The sequence below is a fragment of the Borostomias antarcticus genome, assembly GCF_949987555.1.
Source record: "Borostomias antarcticus genome assembly, chromosome: 1".
In the NCBI taxonomy this organism is placed as follows: domain Eukaryota; kingdom Metazoa; phylum Chordata; class Actinopteri; order Stomiiformes; family Stomiidae; genus Borostomias; species Borostomias antarcticus.
Window position 1 is genome coordinate 25,729,480 of NC_140234.1, and position 21,765 is coordinate 25,751,244.

Genomic DNA, 21,765 nt, shown 5'->3' on the forward strand with positions numbered 1-21,765 from the left:
TCAGTGTGCTTATGCTTAATTGATGTCCCTACCTGAGAACATACTGTATATGCACTCCAGCTTTCTACCTGTGTGTGTGTGTGTGTGTGTGTGTCTCTCTCTCTCTCTCTCTCTCTCTCCCTCCCTCAGGGAAGTCCTCCCAGCTCTGCTCCCAATGTCTCACCTCCCTCTTCGAGCAACGCAGACAGCAGAACAAGAGACAGGGGCACCTGTCAATCAATGCCCACCGCCTATCAGAGAGGATCAACTCCAGGTAGGCCCGCCCACCTGTTAGCTTTATTTATTTATGGGGCAAACTTTCCCTTTAAGATGTGTCCCGGTAGACCATGACCTTGACTCCATCAGTGTTTCAGAGGAAACATCCCTCCCTTCAGCCTAACCTGTAATTTAGTGTTAATAAATAACCTGGACTGTCTCCTCTCTCTCTCTATCTCTCTCTCTCTCTCTCTCTGTCTCTCTCCCTCTCTCTCTCTCTCTCCCTCCCTCTCTCTCTCTCTCTCCCTCTCTCTCCCTCTCTCTCTCTCTCTGTGTCTCTCTCCCTGGTTGTAGGAAGTTCTCTACATCAGGGAAGATCTCAGACACCAAGGGCTGTCGACGCTGCAGTGTAGGTGAGGAATGCAGGGTTGTCAGGGTAACAGAGAGATCAGTATCCTTTCATTATGGAAGAAATATCTCAACCCAACCCCCCCCCCCCCCCCCCCCCCCCCAGTGTGTAACCCCTACACAGACAGCACGTTCCTGTGCGCGGTGGTGGCCTCTGGCCTGGTCCTGCTGCTGTGGTACGAGCCTCTGCAGAAGTTCATGCAGCTCAAGGTGAGTCCAGCAGGATAACTGTCTAGGATCTCTGTATCCCTACACCTCTATATCGTTATCTTTATACTATCTATATTTATACTATCTTTATACTATATCTCTATATCTATACACTGCTGTATCTCTATTTTTATACCTCCACACCTCTATATCTCCACACCTCTATACCTCCACACCTTTATACCTCCACACCTCTATACCTCCACACCTCTATACCTCCACACCTCTATACTCCACACCTTTATACCTCCACACCTCTATACTCCACACCTCTATACCTCCACACCTCTATACTCCACACCTCTATACTCCACACCTTTATACCTCCACACCTCTATACTCCACACCTCTATACCTCCACACCTCTATACCTCCACACCTCCACACCTCTATACTCCACACCTTTATACCTCCACACCTCTATACCTCCACAGCTCTATACCTCCACACCTCCATACCTCCACACCTCTATACCTCTATACCTCCACACCTCTATACCTCCACACCTCTTAGCTCAATACCAAGGTGAGCTCAGTAGGACTGTGCCTCTACACCTGCGTCCATACCTTCACTCCAGTGCACAATTCAGTCAGTCAATAATTTGTACCCCATGTCCGTTCCTCTGTCCCCCCCTCCCTGTCTTCCCCTCCCCTTCTCTCCTCCCTCCTCCTCCCCTCCCCCTCCCTCCTCCTCCCCTCCCACTCCCTCCTCCTCTCCTCTGAGCAGCATATAGCCCTGACCCTGCCCGAGTCTCTGCCCGTCTTTGAGCTGCTGGTCAGGGAGAGGGAGGAGCTTCCCCAGCTGTGCGTGGGCGTGAGCAGACGCCAGTCACCTGACTGTGCTCCAGGCCAGCTCAGCTTCCACATCATCCCATTGGACGACACACCCCGGGTAGCCCCGCCCCAGACAGGTGGTCGGCTACTAGAGGCCAGGCAGGTGACCCAGCTGGACAGAGATACAGTCCTCATCGTCCTGGAGAGTGAGTTCACACACACACACACACACACACACACACACACACACACACACACACACACACACATCTACTGTATACATAAACATTACACACTCATAATGGACCTGCAAGGTATTGGAACATGCATGTATGTAGAAGTAACATGTACTATAAAAGATTTCTTCTGTGATCTGACCCAGCTAGTGTTTTCTGATTGGTTGTCTCTGAGCAGACTCAGTGGAAGTGGTGAACCTAGAGGGCGTGGCCAAGCCAGCGATGACCTCCATGGTCTTTGACTTTTCCATCCAAACCTTGGGTAAGAAAGTAGGGCAGGAGCCTGAGCTAGAGTATTTGGCCTTCTAGGTCAACATGAGAAGGGTTTTAATGGACAGGTGGGGAGCTGATTCTAGATCAGTACATGTTGAGTTGTAATGAGAAACATGTTTGAGCTTGATGGGTTTGGCCTGCAGGTAACAACAATATTCCCTCTTTGTGTGCAGGGTGCTACATGAGTAGCTTAGAATGATTGATTGGTTGATTGGTTGATTGATTGATTGATCAAAGACAAGTTTATTTATATAGCACATGTTCATACAAGCAAATGAAACACCCAGTGATTTACAGAATGAAAGAAAATATTTTAAAAACAGACAATATATGAAAAGATAGAAAATAATTTAAAAACCGTACATTGTAAAAAACATTTGATTGCTTCCTCTCTACAGTGTGCCTGCAGGACAGTGTCCTGGCCTTCTGGACACATGGGCTGAGGGGGAGGAGCCTGCACAGTGACGAGGTAGTTAACCAATCACACTCTGGCTCCCCACGTCAGACTGAGGCTTCACTATTGTCCACCATCTCCATGCTGTCAACTGTTGTAAGCTGTTGTATTGCTAGTGGAACTGAGGGGTTTCATACAGGCTCTAACAGCAACTATAACAGCATACTTATACAATGGCCGGTAACAGCATACACATGCGTATACTGTAGTTATAGAAGGTATAACATGCTAATAGCTGAAAGGGTAACATTGTTTCCCTGCAGGTCACTCAGGAAATCACAGATGAGAGCAGAATGTTCCGAGTCCTGGGAACCACCAGGTATGTAGAGCCTCAGTCTGACCAGACCAGCTGGTGTGTGACCGAGTATAAATACCGCCCACCCGCGCCAACGAGCCGCTAGCTTTCCGCTGGCATAGACGGCTAAAACAGGGTTTATGAGAGGTGGTCCTGTGCATTGGCAAGTCAGAGGACCCGAGATTGGACCCAGCCTGGGCTAGTGAAGGAAGAAGAGATACTTACGAGCAACGGAGTGATGCCTGTTACAGATACCGTACATACCTGCTTTATTGTTCTATTATACTGTACATTGATGGACTGTTAACACTGTCTGTCTGTCTGTCCCTCTACATGTTTGTACTGTCTGTCTGTCTGTCTGTCTGTCCCCTCCCCACTCCACAGGGACATCATCCTCCAGAGCACCCCCTCAGAGCAGCCCTCCTCCCCCAGCAACCTCTACATCCTGACGGGTCACGAGAGCAGCTACTGAGGCCCTCAGAACCAGAAACGAGACACAGCCAACACGGGATAGAGAACATACAGCAGGACAGAAAACAGCTGCAGAGGACCTGGCTGAGAACCAGGGGGTGGGGAACAGACGACAGTCTGTCACCAGGAAGAAGCCTGCTGCTGGGCAGAGTCTCCTACAGGAAACTGACCTGCTTAGCCAATGGGGGTTGGAGAGGTGTGAACTAGCCAAAAGGGATGGAGAGAGGAATTAACATGCCAATAGGGATGGAGAGAGGAGCTACCAGACCACAGATAGACTAGTGATTCTGAGGCATTGGCAGGAGGTATCTCACTTGAGGAGTGAGTTTATTACCAGGGGCCAACTCTTTCACCACAGCCTTGGCATGCTGGCTGGCCTGGGCAGACCAGAAAGAGTTCAGCGGAGGGAAGGAGTCAAAATGCCCAGGATAGCTCCTTCTGACAGACACCTGTGGAGCAGCTGTTGGAAGTCTGCACAGGAACCAGTTCTGAAGGATGGAGGCGGAAAGCAGATACTATTCAGCAATGGGAATAACTAATGAGGCCATTTTGTGTAGAGGATAAACAGAGAAATCCACCCTAAATGTGTCCAGAGATGATAGGATGGAATAAGATATTATAAGCAGAGACTCATTCCAAATTTGTATTTGTGCTTTATACTACCGATTACCAATGCCTATGATTAAAATAATGTTTGAATGCTGGCCTAGTGTTTTTTATGAGAATAAAGTATTATGTCTGCCACTAAGACTGTCGGAGAGAAAATGCAATCACATTGTGACTGGTTGTTTCCTTACAAAAAGAGAAGTTCAGTACTACTGTGCCTGTGGTTAACAAGCACCCATCACCAGGCAAGGTGGCAGAGAGGTGACGCAAGTCAGACAGGCTGTGCGCGGCTCCACCCTAGCTGACAACTTTAGCCAGCCAGCCACATCAACAGAGCAGCGCTAGCTGGCAACAAGTCGTCGACTGCGAGCTGAAAAGGGATCTGTTTTCTAGCCGCATCTTCAACGAATACACACGCGAAAAGCATGCCATAACCTAGAATGTTAGTTTTCCAACGGCAAATTTAGATGGAGCAACTAGCGTAGCTAACATTAATGCTATGGAATGACAGAGTCGCCTGTTGTTTTAAAGAAGAGCTTAGCTAGAAATGTTGGCTAGCTAGCTAGCAAACGAGCCAGTTACTGCGACGAACTTTTACCATCTATAGCCACGTTGTTTTACATCGGTAGCCAGGGAAAGTCGGGTTGTAGTCTCTAGCAAAGTAGTGAACATATATTCTACAGTTGCTAGCAAGTGAGCTAGCTAACCAAGTAGCCAGTCGGCAGGCCGTGTGAGTCGTCTCCTTGGATGCGGAAGATGGCCCAGTCACCGGTGGCGGTTCAAGTCCCTGGGATGCAGGTAAGAGGCCTTCAACTTTCGCAAACATTCAATGGCAACACTGACAGACAGCCTGGCCAGCAAGCAGTGCCGGAAAGCGGTAACTTAGAAGGGGCGGCAGACAGTTTCATGTCACAAATACAAGCTCGTATCAAGTAGCTGGCTAGCTGAGATACAAACACAATAAATGGCTTGCTAGCTAGCTAACTTATTTGATGCAACTTTGTTCTTGATGTGTTTGAAGGAGACCTTCCTGTGGAAGTGTGCCTAACGTACATTATCATAATTTACTGCTAGCTAGCTAGTTCAAGGTGGATTGTAACGTTAGGCTTGCTAAAGTAAACGCACACGTTTTGCTTTATAAATTGCAAACTCATAAATTAATAGAATGACAGCTTCCCTACTTTGTCTTTGTAGCTTGCTAGTATTAGTGGGGCTTAGCTAGCCAGCCTTCCGCCTGCTAATTGAATTAGCCAGTAGTAACTAGAACCAAATCTGTCACAAGCCCGAAAGGCAGGCTTCCTGCCATGATGGTAGTAGCCTACACAGATATTCAGTCCAAAACTACATTAACATTGATTGAATACATCAACACAGGCTATATAGCTGAACAACTTTGAACTCTAGGCTACACACCAGACACAACAAAATCACCCCTACCTGTAACTTGTTGATTGATGAAGAGATTATGATGTTGATGATGAATATTACTTGGCTCTGCCCCCCGAGTTAGTTAGGTGATGCCTGGGCTTCAGTTCTGCAGTCTCTAACCCACCCAGCCAGCCAGTGTGAGGAGAAAGGCGGTTGATGTAGATCTCTCTTAGATGATGTAAGCTGTATTAGTAACTTTAGCCATGTGGCTGTAAGTGTAAATGATCATTGTCATTGCATTGTTGCCTTAATGCCTTATTGTTTCTGTAAGCAGTGCTCCATCAAAAAAGAGACCTTGGTCACATTGGTCACTGCTGGGTCTGGTTAGTTGGTGTTGGTCAGTTCTGACATAGAACTGGCATAGCAGCAGTTGGTAAATGGTAAATGGATTGCACTTTTATCCAAAGCGCTTTACAATGGCCTCTCATTCACCCATTCACTCACACACCAGTGGCGGCAGCTGCCATGCAAGGTGCTAGCCTGCTCATTGGGAGCAATTTGGGATTCAGTGTCTTGCCCAAGGACACGGGGATTCGAACCGCCAACCCTACGATCATTGGACGACCCGCTCTACCACTGAGCCACAGCCACCCCACAGTTTACCTTCTCCTGAGGCTTGAGTGTTTGTTCTTGCTCTGTTGTCCTCACAGGTGAATGAACTGCTGGCAGATATGCACCTGCCACGCTCAGGGGAGGGCAGGCAGCAGCTGCTAGCTCACTAGCTAGGCTGACTAGCTAGCTAGCTAGGCTATCTAGCGAGGCAAATTATCTAGGCTGACTAGCTTGGGTAACTAGCTAGGCTGAATAAACTAGCTAGGCTGACTAGCAAGTAACTACCAAGGCTAATAGCCACCACATTTTTTCAAACTGTTTCATCCAACTGAGTTTTCTCTTTGTTTTGGCTTGGACTCAGGCCAGGAGTTCAAAGTCTGCTGTGAAACTAGACCATGAGGACAAGCCTCGCTAGCTTAGCATAGACCACCCCACCTGTACTAACCTGTTACCTTTGACGCAGGTTTGGAGGCGTGTCTGTGTGTGAGTACAGAGGGTGTGGGCAAGGAGGAAGTATTCTTTACAGTCTAGCTTCCTGTGTCGAACACCTGAGTTTGAGCCTCAACAGCAGGGCAGCGTGAGGAAACTGGACCCGGCCCTGCTGCACTGTTTGTGTGAGAAAGAGAAAAAAGGGGGAGGGAGGAAAGGAGGCCAGGACTGTTTTTTTTTTTTTTTTTTCTTAGAATGAGAGAGAGAGAGAGAGAGAGAGAGAGAGAAAGCGAGAGGGATGAGTGTTTTTTGAATGAGAGAGAGAGAAAGCGAGAGGGATGACTGTTTTTTGAGCGAGAGAGAAAGAGAGGGATGAGTGTTTTTTGAATGAGAGAGAGATGGAAAGCGAGAGGGATGAGTGTTTTTTGAATGAGAGAGAAAGCGAGAGGGATGAGTGTTTTTTGAGTGAGAGAGAAAGAGAGGAATGAGTGTTTTTTGAATGAGAGAGAGAGAGAAAGCGAGACTGATGAGTGTTTTTTGAGCGAGAGAGAGGGATGAGTGTTTTTTGAGCGAGAGAGAGAGAAAGCGAGAGGGATGAGTGTTTTTTGAATGAGAGAGAGAGAAAGCGAGAGGGATGAGTGTTTTTTGAGCGAGAGAGAGAGAAAGAGAGGGATGAGTGTTTTTTGAGCGAGCGAGAGAGAGAGAAAGCGAGAGGGATGAGTGTTTTTTGAGCGAGAGAGAGAGAAAGAGAGGGATGAGTGTTTTTTGAGAGAGAGAGAGAGAGAGAGAGAGAGAAAGCGAGAGGGATGAGTGTTTTTTGAGCGAGAGAAAGCGAGAGGGATGAGTGTTTTTTTGAGCGAGAGGAAGGTAAATAGCTGGGCTAGATTCCTGCCCCTCCAGGGAACCCAGCCTGGAGAGAGAGAACAGACAGACAGACAGACAGACAGACAGACAGACAGAGAGACAGACAGACAGACAGACAGACAGACAGAAAGAGAGAGAGAACAGACAGACAGAAAGAGGGAGAGAGAGAACAGACAGAAAGAGAGAGGTCAGACAGACAGAAAGAGAGAGAGAACAGACAGACAGAAAGAGAGAGAACAGACAGAAAGAGAGAGAGAGACAGACATTTGTTAGTAACAGGGTATAGCCTGCTCCATAAAGGCAGAGCCACCAACCAGCTACTGGTTCTGTCCACTCAAAGGCTCTTAACTCCCTATCAAGAATGAAGGGACATGGGATCATGTATATATTGAATGAAGGGACATGGGATCATACACATAGGTCATAGAAATATATTGTCAACAGTAAAATGTGGTTTTGTAGTGTTTGCTCTGGTATCAAACCCCATCCCCAAAGCAACAAGCGGTCAACACATCCGTAGTCAACATACAATAAGTCAACTAGTAGTAGCCTCCCCTGGTCAACGTACAGGTAGCCAACATACCAGTGCTCACTGCTAAACATGCCGGTAATCATCATAAAACTGGTAGTCATAGTAAAACCGGTTGTCAACAAACCAGTAGTGTGATGAATTATGTGTTTCCCCCCTGATGACCCTGATCCTCCCGCCTCCGCCCTTCAGAACAGCCGGACGGATCCAGAGGAGCTGTTCACCAAGCTGGAGCGCATCGGGAAGGGATCGTTTGGTGAGGTCTTCAAAGGCATCGACAATCGCTCCCAGAGCGTGGTGGCTATCAAGACCATCGACCTGGAGGAGGCGGAGGATGAGATCGAGGACATCCAGCAGGAGATCACCGTGCTCAGCCAGTGTGACAGTCCGTACGTCACCAAGTACTACGGCTCCTACCTGAAGGTAGGGACACTCACTCTCACTCTCTTTTACACACGCTACTGTAAACACTGCCTGTAGCCGGCCAGTGGAAGTCATATATAACATAGGCATCGGTGCTATGCATTGTGCTGGTCTCTCTTCATGGCAGTAAGGTATAATATATAAACACTGCTGGTCTCTCTTTATGGCAGTAAGGTATAATATATAAACACTGCTGGTCTCTCTTCAGGGCAGTAAGGTATACTATATAAACACTGCTGGTCTCTCTTCAGGGCAGTATGGTATAATATATAAACACTTCTGGACTTTCTTCAGGGCAGTAAGGTATAATATATAAACACTGCTGGTCTCTCTTCAGGGCAGTACGGTATAATATATAAACACTGCTGGTCTCTCTTCAGGGCAGTAAACTATGGATCATCATGGAGTACCTGGGGGGCGGATCAGCCCTGGACCTGGTAAGAGCACTCACCTGCTGGGTGTGTGTGGGTGTGTGTGTGGGTGGGTGGGTGGGTGGGTGGGTGTGGGTGAGTGTGTGCGTGCGTGTGTGTGTGCATGCTCTCTGTGAGGGAGACTGTGTTCTGACCGTGAGAAGAACACCTGCAGTAACGTGTGTATGTGTGTGTGTGTCCAGCTGCGAGCAGGTCCGTTTGACGAGTTCCAGATCGCCACCATGCTGAAGGAGATCCTGAAAGGGCTGGACTACCTGCACTCTGAGAGGAAGATACACAGAGACATCAAAGGTGTGTGTGTGTGCATGCATGCGTGTGTCTAGCATGTAAAGCCAGGTGTGTGTGTAAGACTCCAGCAAGTTTGTTTTTTTAACCATTTGACATCTGACAACTTGGCATGTATCAGAATCAGAATTTGGTTTATTTGTACATTACACATACAAGGAATTTGACTTGGTGGAGGGTGCACAGAGGCATATAGAAAAGAAGTACAACATGGTTATACATAAATATAGACTATATGTCAGGGATGCACGAAATGCATTTTTCAAACTGATAACCGATATTTACCTGCTTCTCATGGCTGATGAACCTGTATTTTGATCAGAAGCTGATAACCTGTAGTGTTTACTGCCTGCAGTGAATGTTCACTTTACTCCAGGTGCAATACTGTAATTACTGCAATACTGGACTACAGATATCTGTACATTTTCTGTTTTTATCCATAACACATCAGCCTTTTAATTCATTTAGCCTCACATATAGTTGGGATGCATGATGATATCGATGCTGATAATTATCGGCTAGATAATGGGACAGTTATATTATTATGTTTTTATCGTCTATATTACATTTTAGCCGATAGAGCCGATAATATGAAGCCAGTCTTTAGCTTTAGATCTTTAGCTACAGCAACAGAAAATATTTTCATTTCATCATCTTTCACTCCCAGTCAGAAAATGTCTGCTAGCCGCGATGCTAATTTTGGCTATGTTAAACTCCATTGAATTATGCTAAGAATGTTAGCGATCTAAAAGTCCGCTATGTTTTGGCTTTTTGGGTCTTTCAGGAGGGGCAGGGTGTCACGTTGGTAGGGGAAATACTGAACTCTGTCAACACTTATTGATCCGATTACTCTTAGGCTAGATGTAGCGATGTCAATAGTGCTGTCAGTTAGATTTGGTTAGATCAGAACTATGGAATATTAAATCACATTCCTCGTAGTAAAGTATCGGGCAATAAACACATTCTGATTCTGATTAATCTGATCCTGATTCATCTGCAAACTTCAGGAGCTTGACAGATGGGCCCCTGGAGGTGCAATTGTTTGTGTAGAGTGAGTAGAGCAAGGGAGAGAGCACACAACCTTGTGGTGCTCCAGTGCGAAGGGTCATGGGTTCCGAGCTGTGCTTACCCAGTAGCACATGCTGCTTACCGTCAGTAAATCGGTGATCTACCGACAGATGGAGTCAGGCACACTTTGCTGTATGAGTTTGTTGTGAAGAAGAGCTGTGTGTGACGCTGAAGTCTACTAATAAGATCTGGGAGTACCACAGAGGTTAAAGCAGCTGGTGTGTAGTCATCAAGGCCTCTCTCCCTCTTTCTCTCTCTCCCTCTCCCTCCCTCCAGCGGCCAACGTGTTGTTGTCAGAGTGTGGCGAGGTGAAGCTGGCAGACTTCGGCGTGGCAGGTCAGCTGACCGACACGCAGATCAAACGCGAGACATTCGTAGGAACTCCCTTCTGGATGGCGCCAGAGGTCATCCAACAGTCAGCCTACGACTCAAAGGTAGACATCCATCCCTCCACTCATCAGTTCATCCTAACAAGCCAATCAATCAGTTTTAACCAACTGTGCTGACCGAGTGTCGTCCCCCCCCTCTTCAGGCAGATATCTGGTCTCTGGGTATCACCGCAATAGAGCTGGCGAAAGGAGAGCCCCCCAACTCGGACATGCACCCCATGAGAGTCCTCTTCCTCATCCCTAAGAACACGCCCCCCACCCTCAGCGGGGAATTCTCCAAGACCTTCAAAGAGTTTGTGGACTCCTGTCTCAACAAAGACCCTTCCTTCGTAAGCGATGGCCTCCACCTTCTCCTCCTCCATCCTGCTCTTCTCTAACATTCCTCCCCCCTGCTCTCCCCCACCCCCCCACCCTCCTCTTCTCTACCCATCCATCCTCCTCATTCTTCCTAGCTAGCTAGTTAGTTGTCTAGTTAGCTAGTTATACCAGGGTCTTAACTGCCCCCCCCCCACCCCACTCCATCTCCAGAGGCCTACAGCCAAGGAGCTGCTGAAGCACAAGTTCATAGTGAAGAACGCGAAGAAGACCTCCTACCTGACGGAGCTCATCGACCGGCTGAAGCGCTGGAAGGCCGAGGGACACAGCGACGGAGACTCCAGCTCCGACGACTCTGACTCGTAGGTCCCCGCCTCCCTTCACACAAACACATACACACACACACACACCTCCAGCTAACACACACTGCCTACGCAGAGCTGTAGGCCGTAACCCTGTGTGTGTGTGTGTGTGTGTGTGTGTGTGTGTGTGCGCGCGCGTGCGTGTGTGTGTGTGTGTGTGCGTGCGTGCCTGCGTGCGTGCTTGCGCGTTTGTGTGTGTGTGTGCGTATGTGTGTGTGTGTGTGTCCTCCAGAGAGTCCAGTAACAAGGAGAACGACTCCTCCCAACCGGGCTGGTCCTTCACCACTGTTAGGAAGAAGAAACCCGACTCCAAGAAGGTGACCAATGGGACGGTGAGTTGAGCTGTGTGGGCGGAGCTGTAAAAGTTGTGTCGTGTGCTGGGTTTCCGTTAGCCGGTAATTACCGGTTTTTGTCCGGAAAAATCCGTTGAAGTCCGATATATTAAAATCTCTCCGGTCATAATGTCCGGAGAAATAATTCCCGATAATTGTATAAGCCTACAATAGGCTAAAATTATATTTCCATATATTATGATTCCTTTTGAATAAAAAAAACAACGAATAGGCCAATTAATTTTGTTCCCGTAATGTGTAGGCTTTTGACTAGTAGGCCTATGCGATGAAAAAACAGCCGTAAGATAAACCTGCCTATAGGCTAGCGGGCCAACAAGCGAGAGGGAGCCTGATCGAGGTACGGAGCTTGAGGCGGAAATGGAAATGCCTATTAATATCGAATGGAAATTAGCCTATGCACGTTGTAAGTTCTTACACTTTATTTAAGTAGGCTACAGTATATTTATTTTCAGAGTTTTGTTCTATTTTAGCCTATCTGATAAAAGGCCGAAATTAGACTATAGGCCTAGCCTATGAATTCCAATCAGCGCAGCCGCAGGCCTTAAATTAAAATGTTACGAGAAGCCTAGTTGCCTAACCTCTTGCACTTTTAAATAAAATGTTATATATCTAGACATGTATTGTGTCATTTCTGTATTTAGTCCAGCCAGCCTATCAGTTGTTTCTCAACAGTTATGTCCTCCTCATCATCATAGCCTACTGCGATGTCCGTGGTTATAATGACTCTGTTTTATTGATAAAAAGGGTAAGCTAAAACTGGAAAGAGAAATTAGTAAACACATATTAGCCTACTGTCGCGAATCCCAAACCAATTAGTCTGCATCCTCAAATCCGATTCATGCAATTGAAATAAACAGTAATGTTCTAGGCTACATTCGCAATTCAAAGGTGACTATTTTTGTGGCTGTGCAATTAGCCTACATATAGGCCTAGCGCATGGAATCATGACAGCCTATCACACATTTAATCATACGGATGCGAAATAAGACAATAAATGCCATATATAAGCTACACAACGGCCAATCACCGCGACAAACACCTATAATAGGCCTAATATTATATTAGAATATAATGACCGGAATTTCTCCAGTTTGTCCGGAAAAGTCTAATCTTCCCAGACACATTGACCGGTACCGATTTTCTCTAACGGAAACCCTGGTCGTGTGATTGGGCGAGAGGTTAGAGGTTCGCTGTGACTCCTGATGCTGTGGGGCTTTTTTGGTTATCCATATTCCCACAGCCATGTGTGTGTACGCACGTGCATGTGAGATCATGTGTGTTTGTGTATATACAGTAGTATATGTATATATACTGTCCAACACTATAACGTCCCAATGTGTGTTGCCAGGACCAGGACCTGCTGAAGAGGTCTGCCAGTCTCACCACAGTCATCTCTCCAGTCTTCTCTGAGGTGAGACTCTGCTCCACACACCCGGAGGTCTCTCAGAGCTCTGCTGGGGCTGGTCTAGGGGTCGGGGTCGGGGCTGGAGTGAAGGGTCATGGGTTCATCAACACTCTCCCTCTGTCTCTTCTCTCTTTCTCTATCACTCTTTGCCCCTCTCTCTCTCTTTCTATGCCTCTACCTCTCTCAACTCAATTCAGTTCTATAAGCTTCACTGGCACGAAATACTCAGTATGGAAATATTACCAAATTAGTACTAATAAAAATAAAAAAAGCTAACAAACAAAGAGATGACAACATGTATATGAATAAGAAATGCTGTAATAAATGGTAATAATAATAATCACAATGGTCCTCATTCCTGAACGCAATTAAGAAAAAGTTAAGACATTTCTTAACTCCACTTACGAAGTTCCCGGGACAGTTTCTTATCTGAGATTTGTTCTTGTCCAAGAACAGGATTTAAGAATGCGGAAATGCAGTTGTAGGTAGACCAGATTGGAGTGCGCCCATGTTCGCAAGGGATGAAATACGTGTGTGTGTGTGTGTGTGTGTGTGTGTGTGTGTGTGTGTGTGTGTGTGTGTGTGTGTGTGTGTGTGTGAGAATATGTGAGTATATGCGTGTGCTGTGTGTCATTCACTGTCCCTCAGGTTGTGGCATGCTGATACGTATTGGGCAAACATACATGCCCTGTCTCCTTCTCCTAGGAGTATTTTTAATTTTGAGAGGTCATTAAGTTGTTTGAAGTCTGGAAATACAGAGTTAAACTTGTTCAAGTGGATGTTCCTTATTTAATTGCATGTTTTGCAGTATAGGAGGAAGTGCATCTCTGTCTCAACTCTCAACTCATCTGTTAGACAGTGATCACATATTCTGGTTTCCTTTGGTTGCCATGATTTTTTGTGTTGTCCTTTTTCGATTGCCAATTCGTGGTCACCGAGCCTGTACTTGGTTAGGATCTGTCTCTGCTTTCCATCTCTGACAGTAGAGAGATATTCTTCCAATTTATAATCTCTTTTTAGGGCCAGATAACATTCTAATCCACTTTGGCTTTTAGTTACATCTTTCCAATGTTCCAAATGTTCCAATGTTCAGCACCAGCTGACCTCCTGGACTCTTATTCTTGTCATAATGATCTCTCTCCCTCTCTCATTCTCTTCCTCTGTCCCTCTCTCTCTTTCTCTGTCCCTCTCTCTCTCTCTCTCTCTCACCTCTGTCCCTCTCTCATTCTCTTCCTCTGTCCCTCTCTCTCTCTTTCTCTCTCTCTTCCTCTGTCCTCTCATTCGCTTCCTCTGTCCCTCTCTCTTTCTGTCCCTCTATCTCTCCCCCCCCCCCCCCCCCTCAGCTGAAGCAGCAGCGCAGGGATGGAGAGATGAGAGGAGTGGTGGAGGATCTGGAGAAGAGTGTGCACCTGGCTGAGGACATGTGTCCTGGGGTCACCGACAAGATGGTCACCCAGATCCTGGAACGCTTCCAGAGGTGAGGGAGGGGGAGGGGAATCAACCACCTGGAGCATAGTGTGCACACTGATTATTATTGCTTATCAGGAGTGAAAACATGTCACCTTTAGGTGAAAATGGCCACTTTTAACCCAAAATTGGTCATTTGTTTGATTTGTTTATGTATGTGTTTGCATATGTCACCTTTTTCAGTTGTGATGGGTTTGCACCCCTGCTTATAGACAGGGTATAGAATATGAGTATAGTTTAGGAGTGTAGAAGTGTGAATGAGGAGTATAGGTGACTCCCTGTATGCAGAGTGGCTGTCCTGAACCGAGCCTGTCTGTCTGCCCCCTCCCATCAGACTCTCTGTGAGTTAGGACAGCCATGCTGGAGGCAGGGTTAGGAGCATGCTGAGGACTACAGATCCCAGGGTGCACCATCATCATCACCAGCCTCTCTTTCCCATCACCATCCATTCCTTCTCCCACCATCCCCCCATGCCTGTCATGTGACCAGCAGGACCAATGGCCTCAGGGAGAGGGGGAGGACCCCTGCCGTGCACACCCACTGATCTCCCGACCAAAAAGAACGTTTTTTTTTTTAAAGTGTATATTTGTTGAAACATGTTTAATGTTCTGCTGTTTTATTTAACCTCTTTATAAAGGTAGGCTCCTGCTGAGACCAAAACTAGAGTGTGTTACTGGTATAGTATTGGCTAGGGTGTTTAGTTTTATAGTATTTTATGTCAGAGACACAAAAATAAGAGTACTCTATATATAAGGATGTAACTTCAATCTTCTGCTGAGCATAAGAGCATATAGACTTTGAATATTAATGGTAGTTTTCCTTCAGTTTGAATTGTTTATGATTTCTGCTACTTAACGTGTTTAGACGGTGACATCCTGGACGTTCTCTGTGCGTCTGGCAGCTCTGGACGCCCATGACCCCCTGACCCCCTCCCAGACCAGAGAACGTCCACTCAGTAAAAACGTGTGTTTGGTGACCATGGGGGTCAGGGAGGCGGAGACTTTAGGGGGGGAGGGGGGGTACAACTTTGCTGTGCAAAAAGACTTATCGTCACACTCTGTCATTCCTAAAGTAACCAATCATATCGTCTGGTGGTGATCTCCAGGAGGCTTGTCCTATTGGTCCTACTAGAGCCCTGGAGAGATCCCTCTAGATCCCTGGCCCAGTACCAATACTCTAGTGATGCTTCCTTCCTCTCTGAATCACTGATACAGACAGGACTTGGTTGGTTAAAGCTCTGCAGCGGAAAGATAGCTTTGACCAGTCCTGTAATGGTAAAACATTGATCACCTCTAGCAGGGAAGGAAGCAGGGAAGGAAGCATATGTAGAGTATTGGAGCAGGGCCCCGGTCTCTGAAGGAATAATGCACTGCTACACTTTCAAAAGACAGCTGGAGCTTTTTGTCAAGCTGCCTGCTTGGCTAGCTGGTCTCTACAGGGCTGCTTGCCAGGCGAAGCTGGTCTCTACAGAGCTGCCTGGTAGGCTAGCTGGTCTCCCTGCCTTAGAGTAGACCTCCAGTCCAGGGAGATGTCTGGTACTTTACTGTCTCTATGACAACAATGTAGACTTTCTCTCTAACGACCAAAACCCCTGACCAGGGCAGGGGAGGAGTCTCTGCTCTCTCAATGATAAAGACTGTGTTGGGAAATGTGTATCAGCCAAGCTCAAACCCAAACCAAGGGGTGCCATCTGTGGTGGGGTGGCAACACTGCCCCCGGTGGGAGGGAGGACATATGCCAACCTAACATCCAACGGTGCCTAAATACTTTAGAAGTGTCGTGCTACTCTTGCTAAACTAGGGGTGTGGTTTTTCATCAGATGCTCACGAGGTCAGAATGTTCCAGAGAGTTGCTGGAAGCAATAAAGCATTTGATCATCACATATTTTTATATTTCCTCAGAAGTGAACATGCAGATGGAAAACGGGATGTTTTTATATTTCTGTATCTGGACTTTATAAAGGAAACCGTGTTGACATGTAGCTTGACAGAAAGCTGTTGTCAAATGTATATATTGGATTGTATTTGCTTCAATCGTTACAACAAATTCATATTGGTTTGGTCTTGAAAAATAAATATTTAAATTATGAAATCCAGAGTCTTCCTCAGTATGTCACTTAAGTGTTTCAATTCAGTAAAACATGGATCCTCAGTATGTTTAGTTGATGTCCATGTGTCTCTTGTCTGTCCACCCACAGTACTGTCATCTAGGCCAATAGTTTACACAAACACACATCCTGACTCTTCCCCCCAAAGTCCTCTTGTAGGTATACAGTTAAGTCTATAAATATGTGGACATTGACACAGTTTTCATCATTTTGGCCATAATGGATTGGTGATGTTTGTGGGTTCCAGACTTCAGGCTGTCATTGACTGCAAAGGATTTGCAACCAAATATTAAAAATGTCAATTTGATTTATGATTATGTACAGAAGTTTGTCCAGTTACTTTTGGTCCCTTAAAAAGGGGGGGGGGTACCACATATTAAATGTTGTAATTCCACTGTTCAACTATTTGGATGTAAATACCCTCAAATTAAATCTGAAAGTCTGCACTTAAAGGACATCTTGATAGTTTCATTTCAAATCAATTCTGGTGAAGTACAGAGTCAAAATGATGAAAATTGTGTCAATGTCTAAATATTTATGGACCGAACTGTATATCCTAATCCAGACCCCTGTAGACCAGGCTCCATGTCCTAATCCAGACCCCTGTAGACCAGGCTCCATGTCCTAATCCAGACCCCTGTAGACCAGGCTCCATGTCCTAATCCAGACCCCTGTAGACCAGGCTCCATGTCCTAATCCAGACCCCTGTAGACCAGGCTCCATGTCCTTATCCAGACCCCTGTAGACCAGGGACATGGAGATGGGACTGAATGAACAGCCCTATCAATATGTGTGAGAGCCAGCAGCTCTGCCGGTCTGTGACCGCTCACCCAACCCTCTGGGGGGAGTGGCTGCAGGTCAGGACTGCCGCTGTGTGCCGGTCTCCTGGTCAGACAGGTGGAGGGAGTCCTCGTCCTGCTCATCCAGCTGCAGGCTGCCAGAGGAGGTCCCCATGTGTGCCAGGGTGGTACACTCCCTCTGACTCAGTCACTCTGACTGAACTGACCACTTCCTGTCCTGCCCCAGGCCATGTCCCCAGCCGCGTCTGCCCGGTGTCGGTGACCACCTGAGAGGCAGGTAGGTAGGGCGGGCAGGTGAGATGTGGGTAGTGCCTCGGGGCAGAACTCAGCAGCTGGGGGCTCCAGGGGCGGAGCTCGTAGCAGTATAGGAAGAGAAAGTCAACGGTCGCAGACGCCTCATATCTGACTGGCTCCAGGATCGCCGTGGCAAACCCGCCTGGTAACGAGTCGTCGCTAAAGTGTCCTGACATAATTTCCCCCTACCCATAATCACCCGGCGGCTGTCACCGTAGCGTCCAGCCACAGAGCTGGTGGCATACAACCCTGGCGCCACGGTAACCCAGCCTGGAGGCCATGCCCAGTGGTGCAGTCCATAATAAGGTTGCTGATGGAGACGCAGAGGTGACAGGGAGGAGGAGGGGCCAGAGAAATAGAAGCTGGAAGAGAGGATGGAATCTTCCAGGAGGACAGGGTGAAGATGATGGAGAGCCAGAGGACGGGCGAGGGGGGGGGGTGTCTAGAGAGGAGGAGGAGGAGCTGGACAGGAAGGCCTGGGAGGACAGGGGCAGGCTGGGGTAGGGGGAAGTACGGTGGGGGCAGGAGCAGGGGGCACAGCGGGACCAGCTGTTGTTTGTTGCCCAGCAGATGGCCATTCCACTTCTGACGCCCTCCTGTTCAGTATGACTGGGTGTGGCCTGGGGGTGTGGCCTGGGGTTGTGGCCTGGCCCCCGGAGAAGGAGGCGGGGCAGGATTGGGTGAAGGAGGAGGGAGGGGTAGGCTGGGTGGGCGGGCTGCAGAGGACCTCAGCAGCTGATTGGCCAGGCTCCTCTTGCTGGACAGAGACGGGGTGAGGACACCCACAGGATGGCTCATGCCCCTGGGACACACACACACACACACACACATACACACAACTGAATACTTTATTTAATTCCACAAATTAAATTACAGCTATCAGAGAATCAAATATAATAGGGCAAGACAGTTCCAGAACTCTCAAGGATACACATAACACCTTCTCATCCACACAGCAAGGATGCCTATGACAACTGAAACAGACCAATATTTAACAAGCTGTTTAGCTTTGCCTTTTCCCATGCCAGCGATGTTCAGACCACTCCTGGTATACATTGTACTGGTGTACATGACCTAGGCTTCCAAATATAAGTACACAAAAGTCTACATCTGAACCCAATGTTGGTAATAGTTTCAAGTAGCGGTTGATTCTTAAGGTATTTATCTTGGAAAGCCTGGTCCATGTATGTACATGTGACCCAGCTGCTACTGATGTAAATAACCAACAGCGCCACCTGGGGGCGTGCACCCCAAGATGACCAGCATGGTGCTACTCAACATGGGCAATGCACGCAGGTAGCTAAGAAACGCTAACAGATGTGGTTTCAAGTTCATCAAAACTGATTTTTATTTTCAGTATAAATCTATCAAAGAAGGGAATAAGTTAAACAATTTTATTTGCACATTTCTAAAATCTCCATACATAGGGAACAATTATTATTTGGTTAAAACGGGCCTCTACCATGCAGAGCAACCAGGGAGCTGAGGGGGCAGCAGGCTGACTAGGGAGAGGACTAGGGACAGCACAGGACTAGGGACAGCACAGGACTAGGGACAGCACAGGCCTAGGGACAGCACAGGCCTAGGGACAGCACAGGACTAGGGACAGCACAGGACTAGGGACAGCACAGGCCTAGGGACAGCACAGGACTAGGGACAGCACAGGACTAGGGACAGCACAGGCCTAGGGACAGCACAGAACTAGGGACAGCACAGGCCTAGGGACAGCACAGAACTAGGGACAGCACAGGACTAGGGACAGCACAGGCCTAGGGACAGCACAGAACTAGGGACAGCACAGGACTAGGGACAGCACATGACTAGGGACAGCACAGGACTAGGGACAGCACAGGACTAGGGACAGCACAGGACTAGGGACAGCACAGGACTAGGGACAGCACAGGACTAGGGACAGCACAGAACTAGGGACAGCACAGGACTAGGGACAGCACAGGACTAGGGACAGCACAGAACTAGGGACAGCACATGACTAGGGACAGCACAGGTCAGTGATATGACTAGGGAGAGGCCAACCAGGTGACTAGGGCACTCTAAATAGCATGCACTAGGGTTTTTAGGAAAGGCCCTCACACACACACAGCCTATCCCCATCAACAACCACGCAGACTCCAGACACCACGGTTGGTTTGTCTGAACCAAAATGAACAAAGGTATGCAAAACTAGACTCAAATACAGAACGTAAAGAAGGCAAAAATAATTCCTAAAGCCAACCATAGGGGCTACACATTGTGAGCAAACAGGTGCTTGGGACAAAGGAGAACAACTATAAATATAACTAACGCAAAACAGCAGGAACAGCAACCTATGTAAAGAGGCAAAACACAAATTACTTACAATAACCTGGAATCTAAACCATTACAATGGACCAATGGGATACCTTGAGCACAACCACACCACACCACCTTGAACCACAGGGCACAGGAATTGGCTTTACCAGAGGAGCCGTTTCAGAGGATCCATTAGTCAAACAAAACCATTAAGACTTAAAATACAAACACAACACATTAAGACATTACCTAGGTCTATAGGGTTAGATCTGTTTCAATACTTGTCAATATACACCACATGTTTCACAAATGTTTTTTTTGGTGATTCACAAATAAATTCTTGTTTCACAAATGTATTTTTGTGGTTCACAAATATATTTCAAACTCACAAACATGTGCACCGCTTGTATTTACTTGCACCTGAGACACGAACCATTCTGGCGAGAGACACGAACCATGAAACTGCTGACACAAATCAAAATTGATTTTGAAACAGATCTACCGTCAACCCTATGGTAGTTATTTTTCATAATGTTTGCAAATATATTTATGTTATTCACAAATACAAGGGGGTCCGGACGTCCGGAGAGACCAGGACTGAGATGGCTGAGACCCCCCCCCCCCTCCTTCTCTCTCTCTCACCCTGCCAGGGGCACCGCTATACTGTACATTTTGGGCCCTATGAAAGAACATAATATTGGGTCCCCAAAACCTAGACCTTATCCTTATAAAAATAAGATTCATTACTAGGACTAGGTGCAACAATCCCTGAAGTTTGCTCTTGACTGACCTTGAATAGGATTACTCCTGGAGATGACCACTGGATGCTGTTGGTATTTCTTGAGACATATCTTCAGTTGTGTGCCCCGGCGCCATTGGGTGTTTATCACAAGACACCCTCGGCCAAGGCAGGCCCCCGCTGGCTGATCAGACCTGGGTGTGTGTCTCAAGGTGGGTCCAGTCGGTCACTTGGCAGCCCAGACGGTGTCTCTCCTCTTCAGCCACAGCCAGTGGCTGGCTCTTTCAGCAGCGTTGGAAAGTACTTTTACTACCCGCCGTTGGGCTTGCCCACTGATTCCAACTTCATTCAGGAGCCTTGTGGTGGAAGTGGCTATGAAGCCCCTGCACCTGACTTCGATTGGCCGGACCTTTGCCTTCCAGCCTCTCTCATCTGCTTCCGTTCCAAGATCAACGTATCGCAGCCTCTTTCGTTCCCATGCCTCATCCACAGCCTCCTCTCATGGGACCGTGAGTTCGATGATGAAGACATGCCGGCAGGAGGTTGACCAGAGGATCAGATCTGGATGCAGGTTGTTGGTTGCATTCTCGGATGGAAAGGCAAGTCTCTGGCCCAGGTCCACTCGCATCTCCAAGTCCCTGGCTATGTTGAGGGAGCATGTCACTGGAGGTGAGTGGTTATCCCCAGGTTTCCCTCCTTCCTGGATGAAGTATGGTAGGTGTGAGACAGCAAACTTGGGTGTTGGGAGGCATGGCATTGATGGAGACTCTCTTGGACTCAAGTTCAGCTGCCAGACACCTCAGCCCTTCATTGTGCTGCCAGGTGTATCTTCCTTGTGTCATGCTGGTTTTACAACTGACCTAGATATGCTTGAGGAATGGAGTTTTTTTTTTATTATTATGTCATGCAAAGAGTATTGCCCAGCCCACATGGGCTTATATGACACCATTACGTAGTTCATAACAGATTAAATCACAGTCAAGGAACAAAGGAACGGCCATATCATATGGATAATGATAAAAGGAAAAATAAATAGTACAACAGAGGATCAGTTAAACAGGACATCCTGCCTTCTCTTCCATGCTTTAGAGACAAAGTAAGCGCATCCAAAGGGATCATGAATGAACAGCCATTCTAGTTTTAGAAAATCTGAATACCAAAATACCTCAGTGTTTTTGTTGCTGTATTCGTTGGAACGAATACATGAGGTTTGCTGGAACTGTACACAAGCTGGATCCTCTCCCAGCCAAAGATGTTAATTCCTGGGGGAGGGCAGGACATCGTAAGTGGCTCTGATGGTGAAGCTTAGCCTGTT

The 21,765-nt window shown here is 47.3% G+C and overlaps 2 protein-coding genes across 3 annotated transcripts in view; both read left to right on the top strand.

Moving 5' to 3' along the window:
• The window catches only part of LOC311321754 (mitogen-activated protein kinase kinase kinase kinase 2-like), a gene marked incomplete at its 5' end in the record, with an annotated part of 21,736 nt that extends 17,750 nt beyond the window's left edge, over positions 1-3,986 (top strand). Inside the window, 8 exons of the mRNA XM_084453761.1 lie at positions 130-253; positions 550-608; positions 710-813; positions 1,540-1,792; positions 2,001-2,084; positions 2,494-2,564; positions 2,813-2,868; positions 3,229-3,986. Coding sequence (XP_084309887.1) covers positions 130-253; positions 550-608; positions 710-813; positions 1,540-1,792; positions 2,001-2,084; positions 2,494-2,564; positions 2,813-2,868; positions 3,229-3,316 — 839 coding nt within the window. The 3' untranslated portion in view covers positions 3,317-3,986. The remainder of the gene's footprint in view (positions 1-129; positions 254-549; positions 609-709; positions 814-1,539; positions 1,793-2,000; positions 2,085-2,493; positions 2,565-2,812; positions 2,869-3,228) is intronic.
• Positions 3,987-4,256: 270 nt separating this feature from the next.
• Positions 4,257-16,273, top strand: stk26 (serine/threonine protein kinase 26). 2 transcript variants are annotated; one of them, XM_084445856.1, is made up of 11 exons: positions 4,257-4,719; positions 7,916-8,146; positions 8,527-8,583; positions 8,760-8,868; positions 10,207-10,364; positions 10,463-10,648; positions 10,848-10,996; positions 11,229-11,328; positions 12,698-12,760; positions 14,098-14,231; positions 14,556-16,273. In XM_084445856.1, the coding sequence occupies exons 1-11, from the start codon at positions 4,669-4,671 to the stop codon at positions 14,569-14,571; spliced, it is 1,254 nt and encodes a 417-aa protein (XP_084301982.1). In that variant the 5' UTR covers positions 4,257-4,668; the 3' UTR covers positions 14,572-16,273. The 2 variants fall into 2 exon arrangements, with proteins under 2 accessions (XP_084301982.1, XP_084301983.1); XM_084445857.1 differs by having other exon boundaries at positions 14,711-16,273.
• Positions 16,274-21,765: the final 5,492 nt, after the last annotated feature.

Bases quoted from the DNA above. Each gene is read 5' to 3' on its own strand.
- stk26 (XM_084445857.1), top strand. From the start codon at position 4,669: ATGCGGAAGATGGCCCAGTCACCGGTGGCGGTTCAAGTCCCTGGGATG. The intron at 8,584-8,759 runs GTAAGAGCACTC...GTGTGTGTCCAG, and splicing joins GCGGATCAGCCCTGGACCTG to CTGCGAGCAGGTCCGTTTGA. The intron at 8,869-10,206 runs GTGTGTGTGTGT...CCCTCCCTCCAG, and splicing joins GATACACAGAGACATCAAAG to CGGCCAACGTGTTGTTGTCA.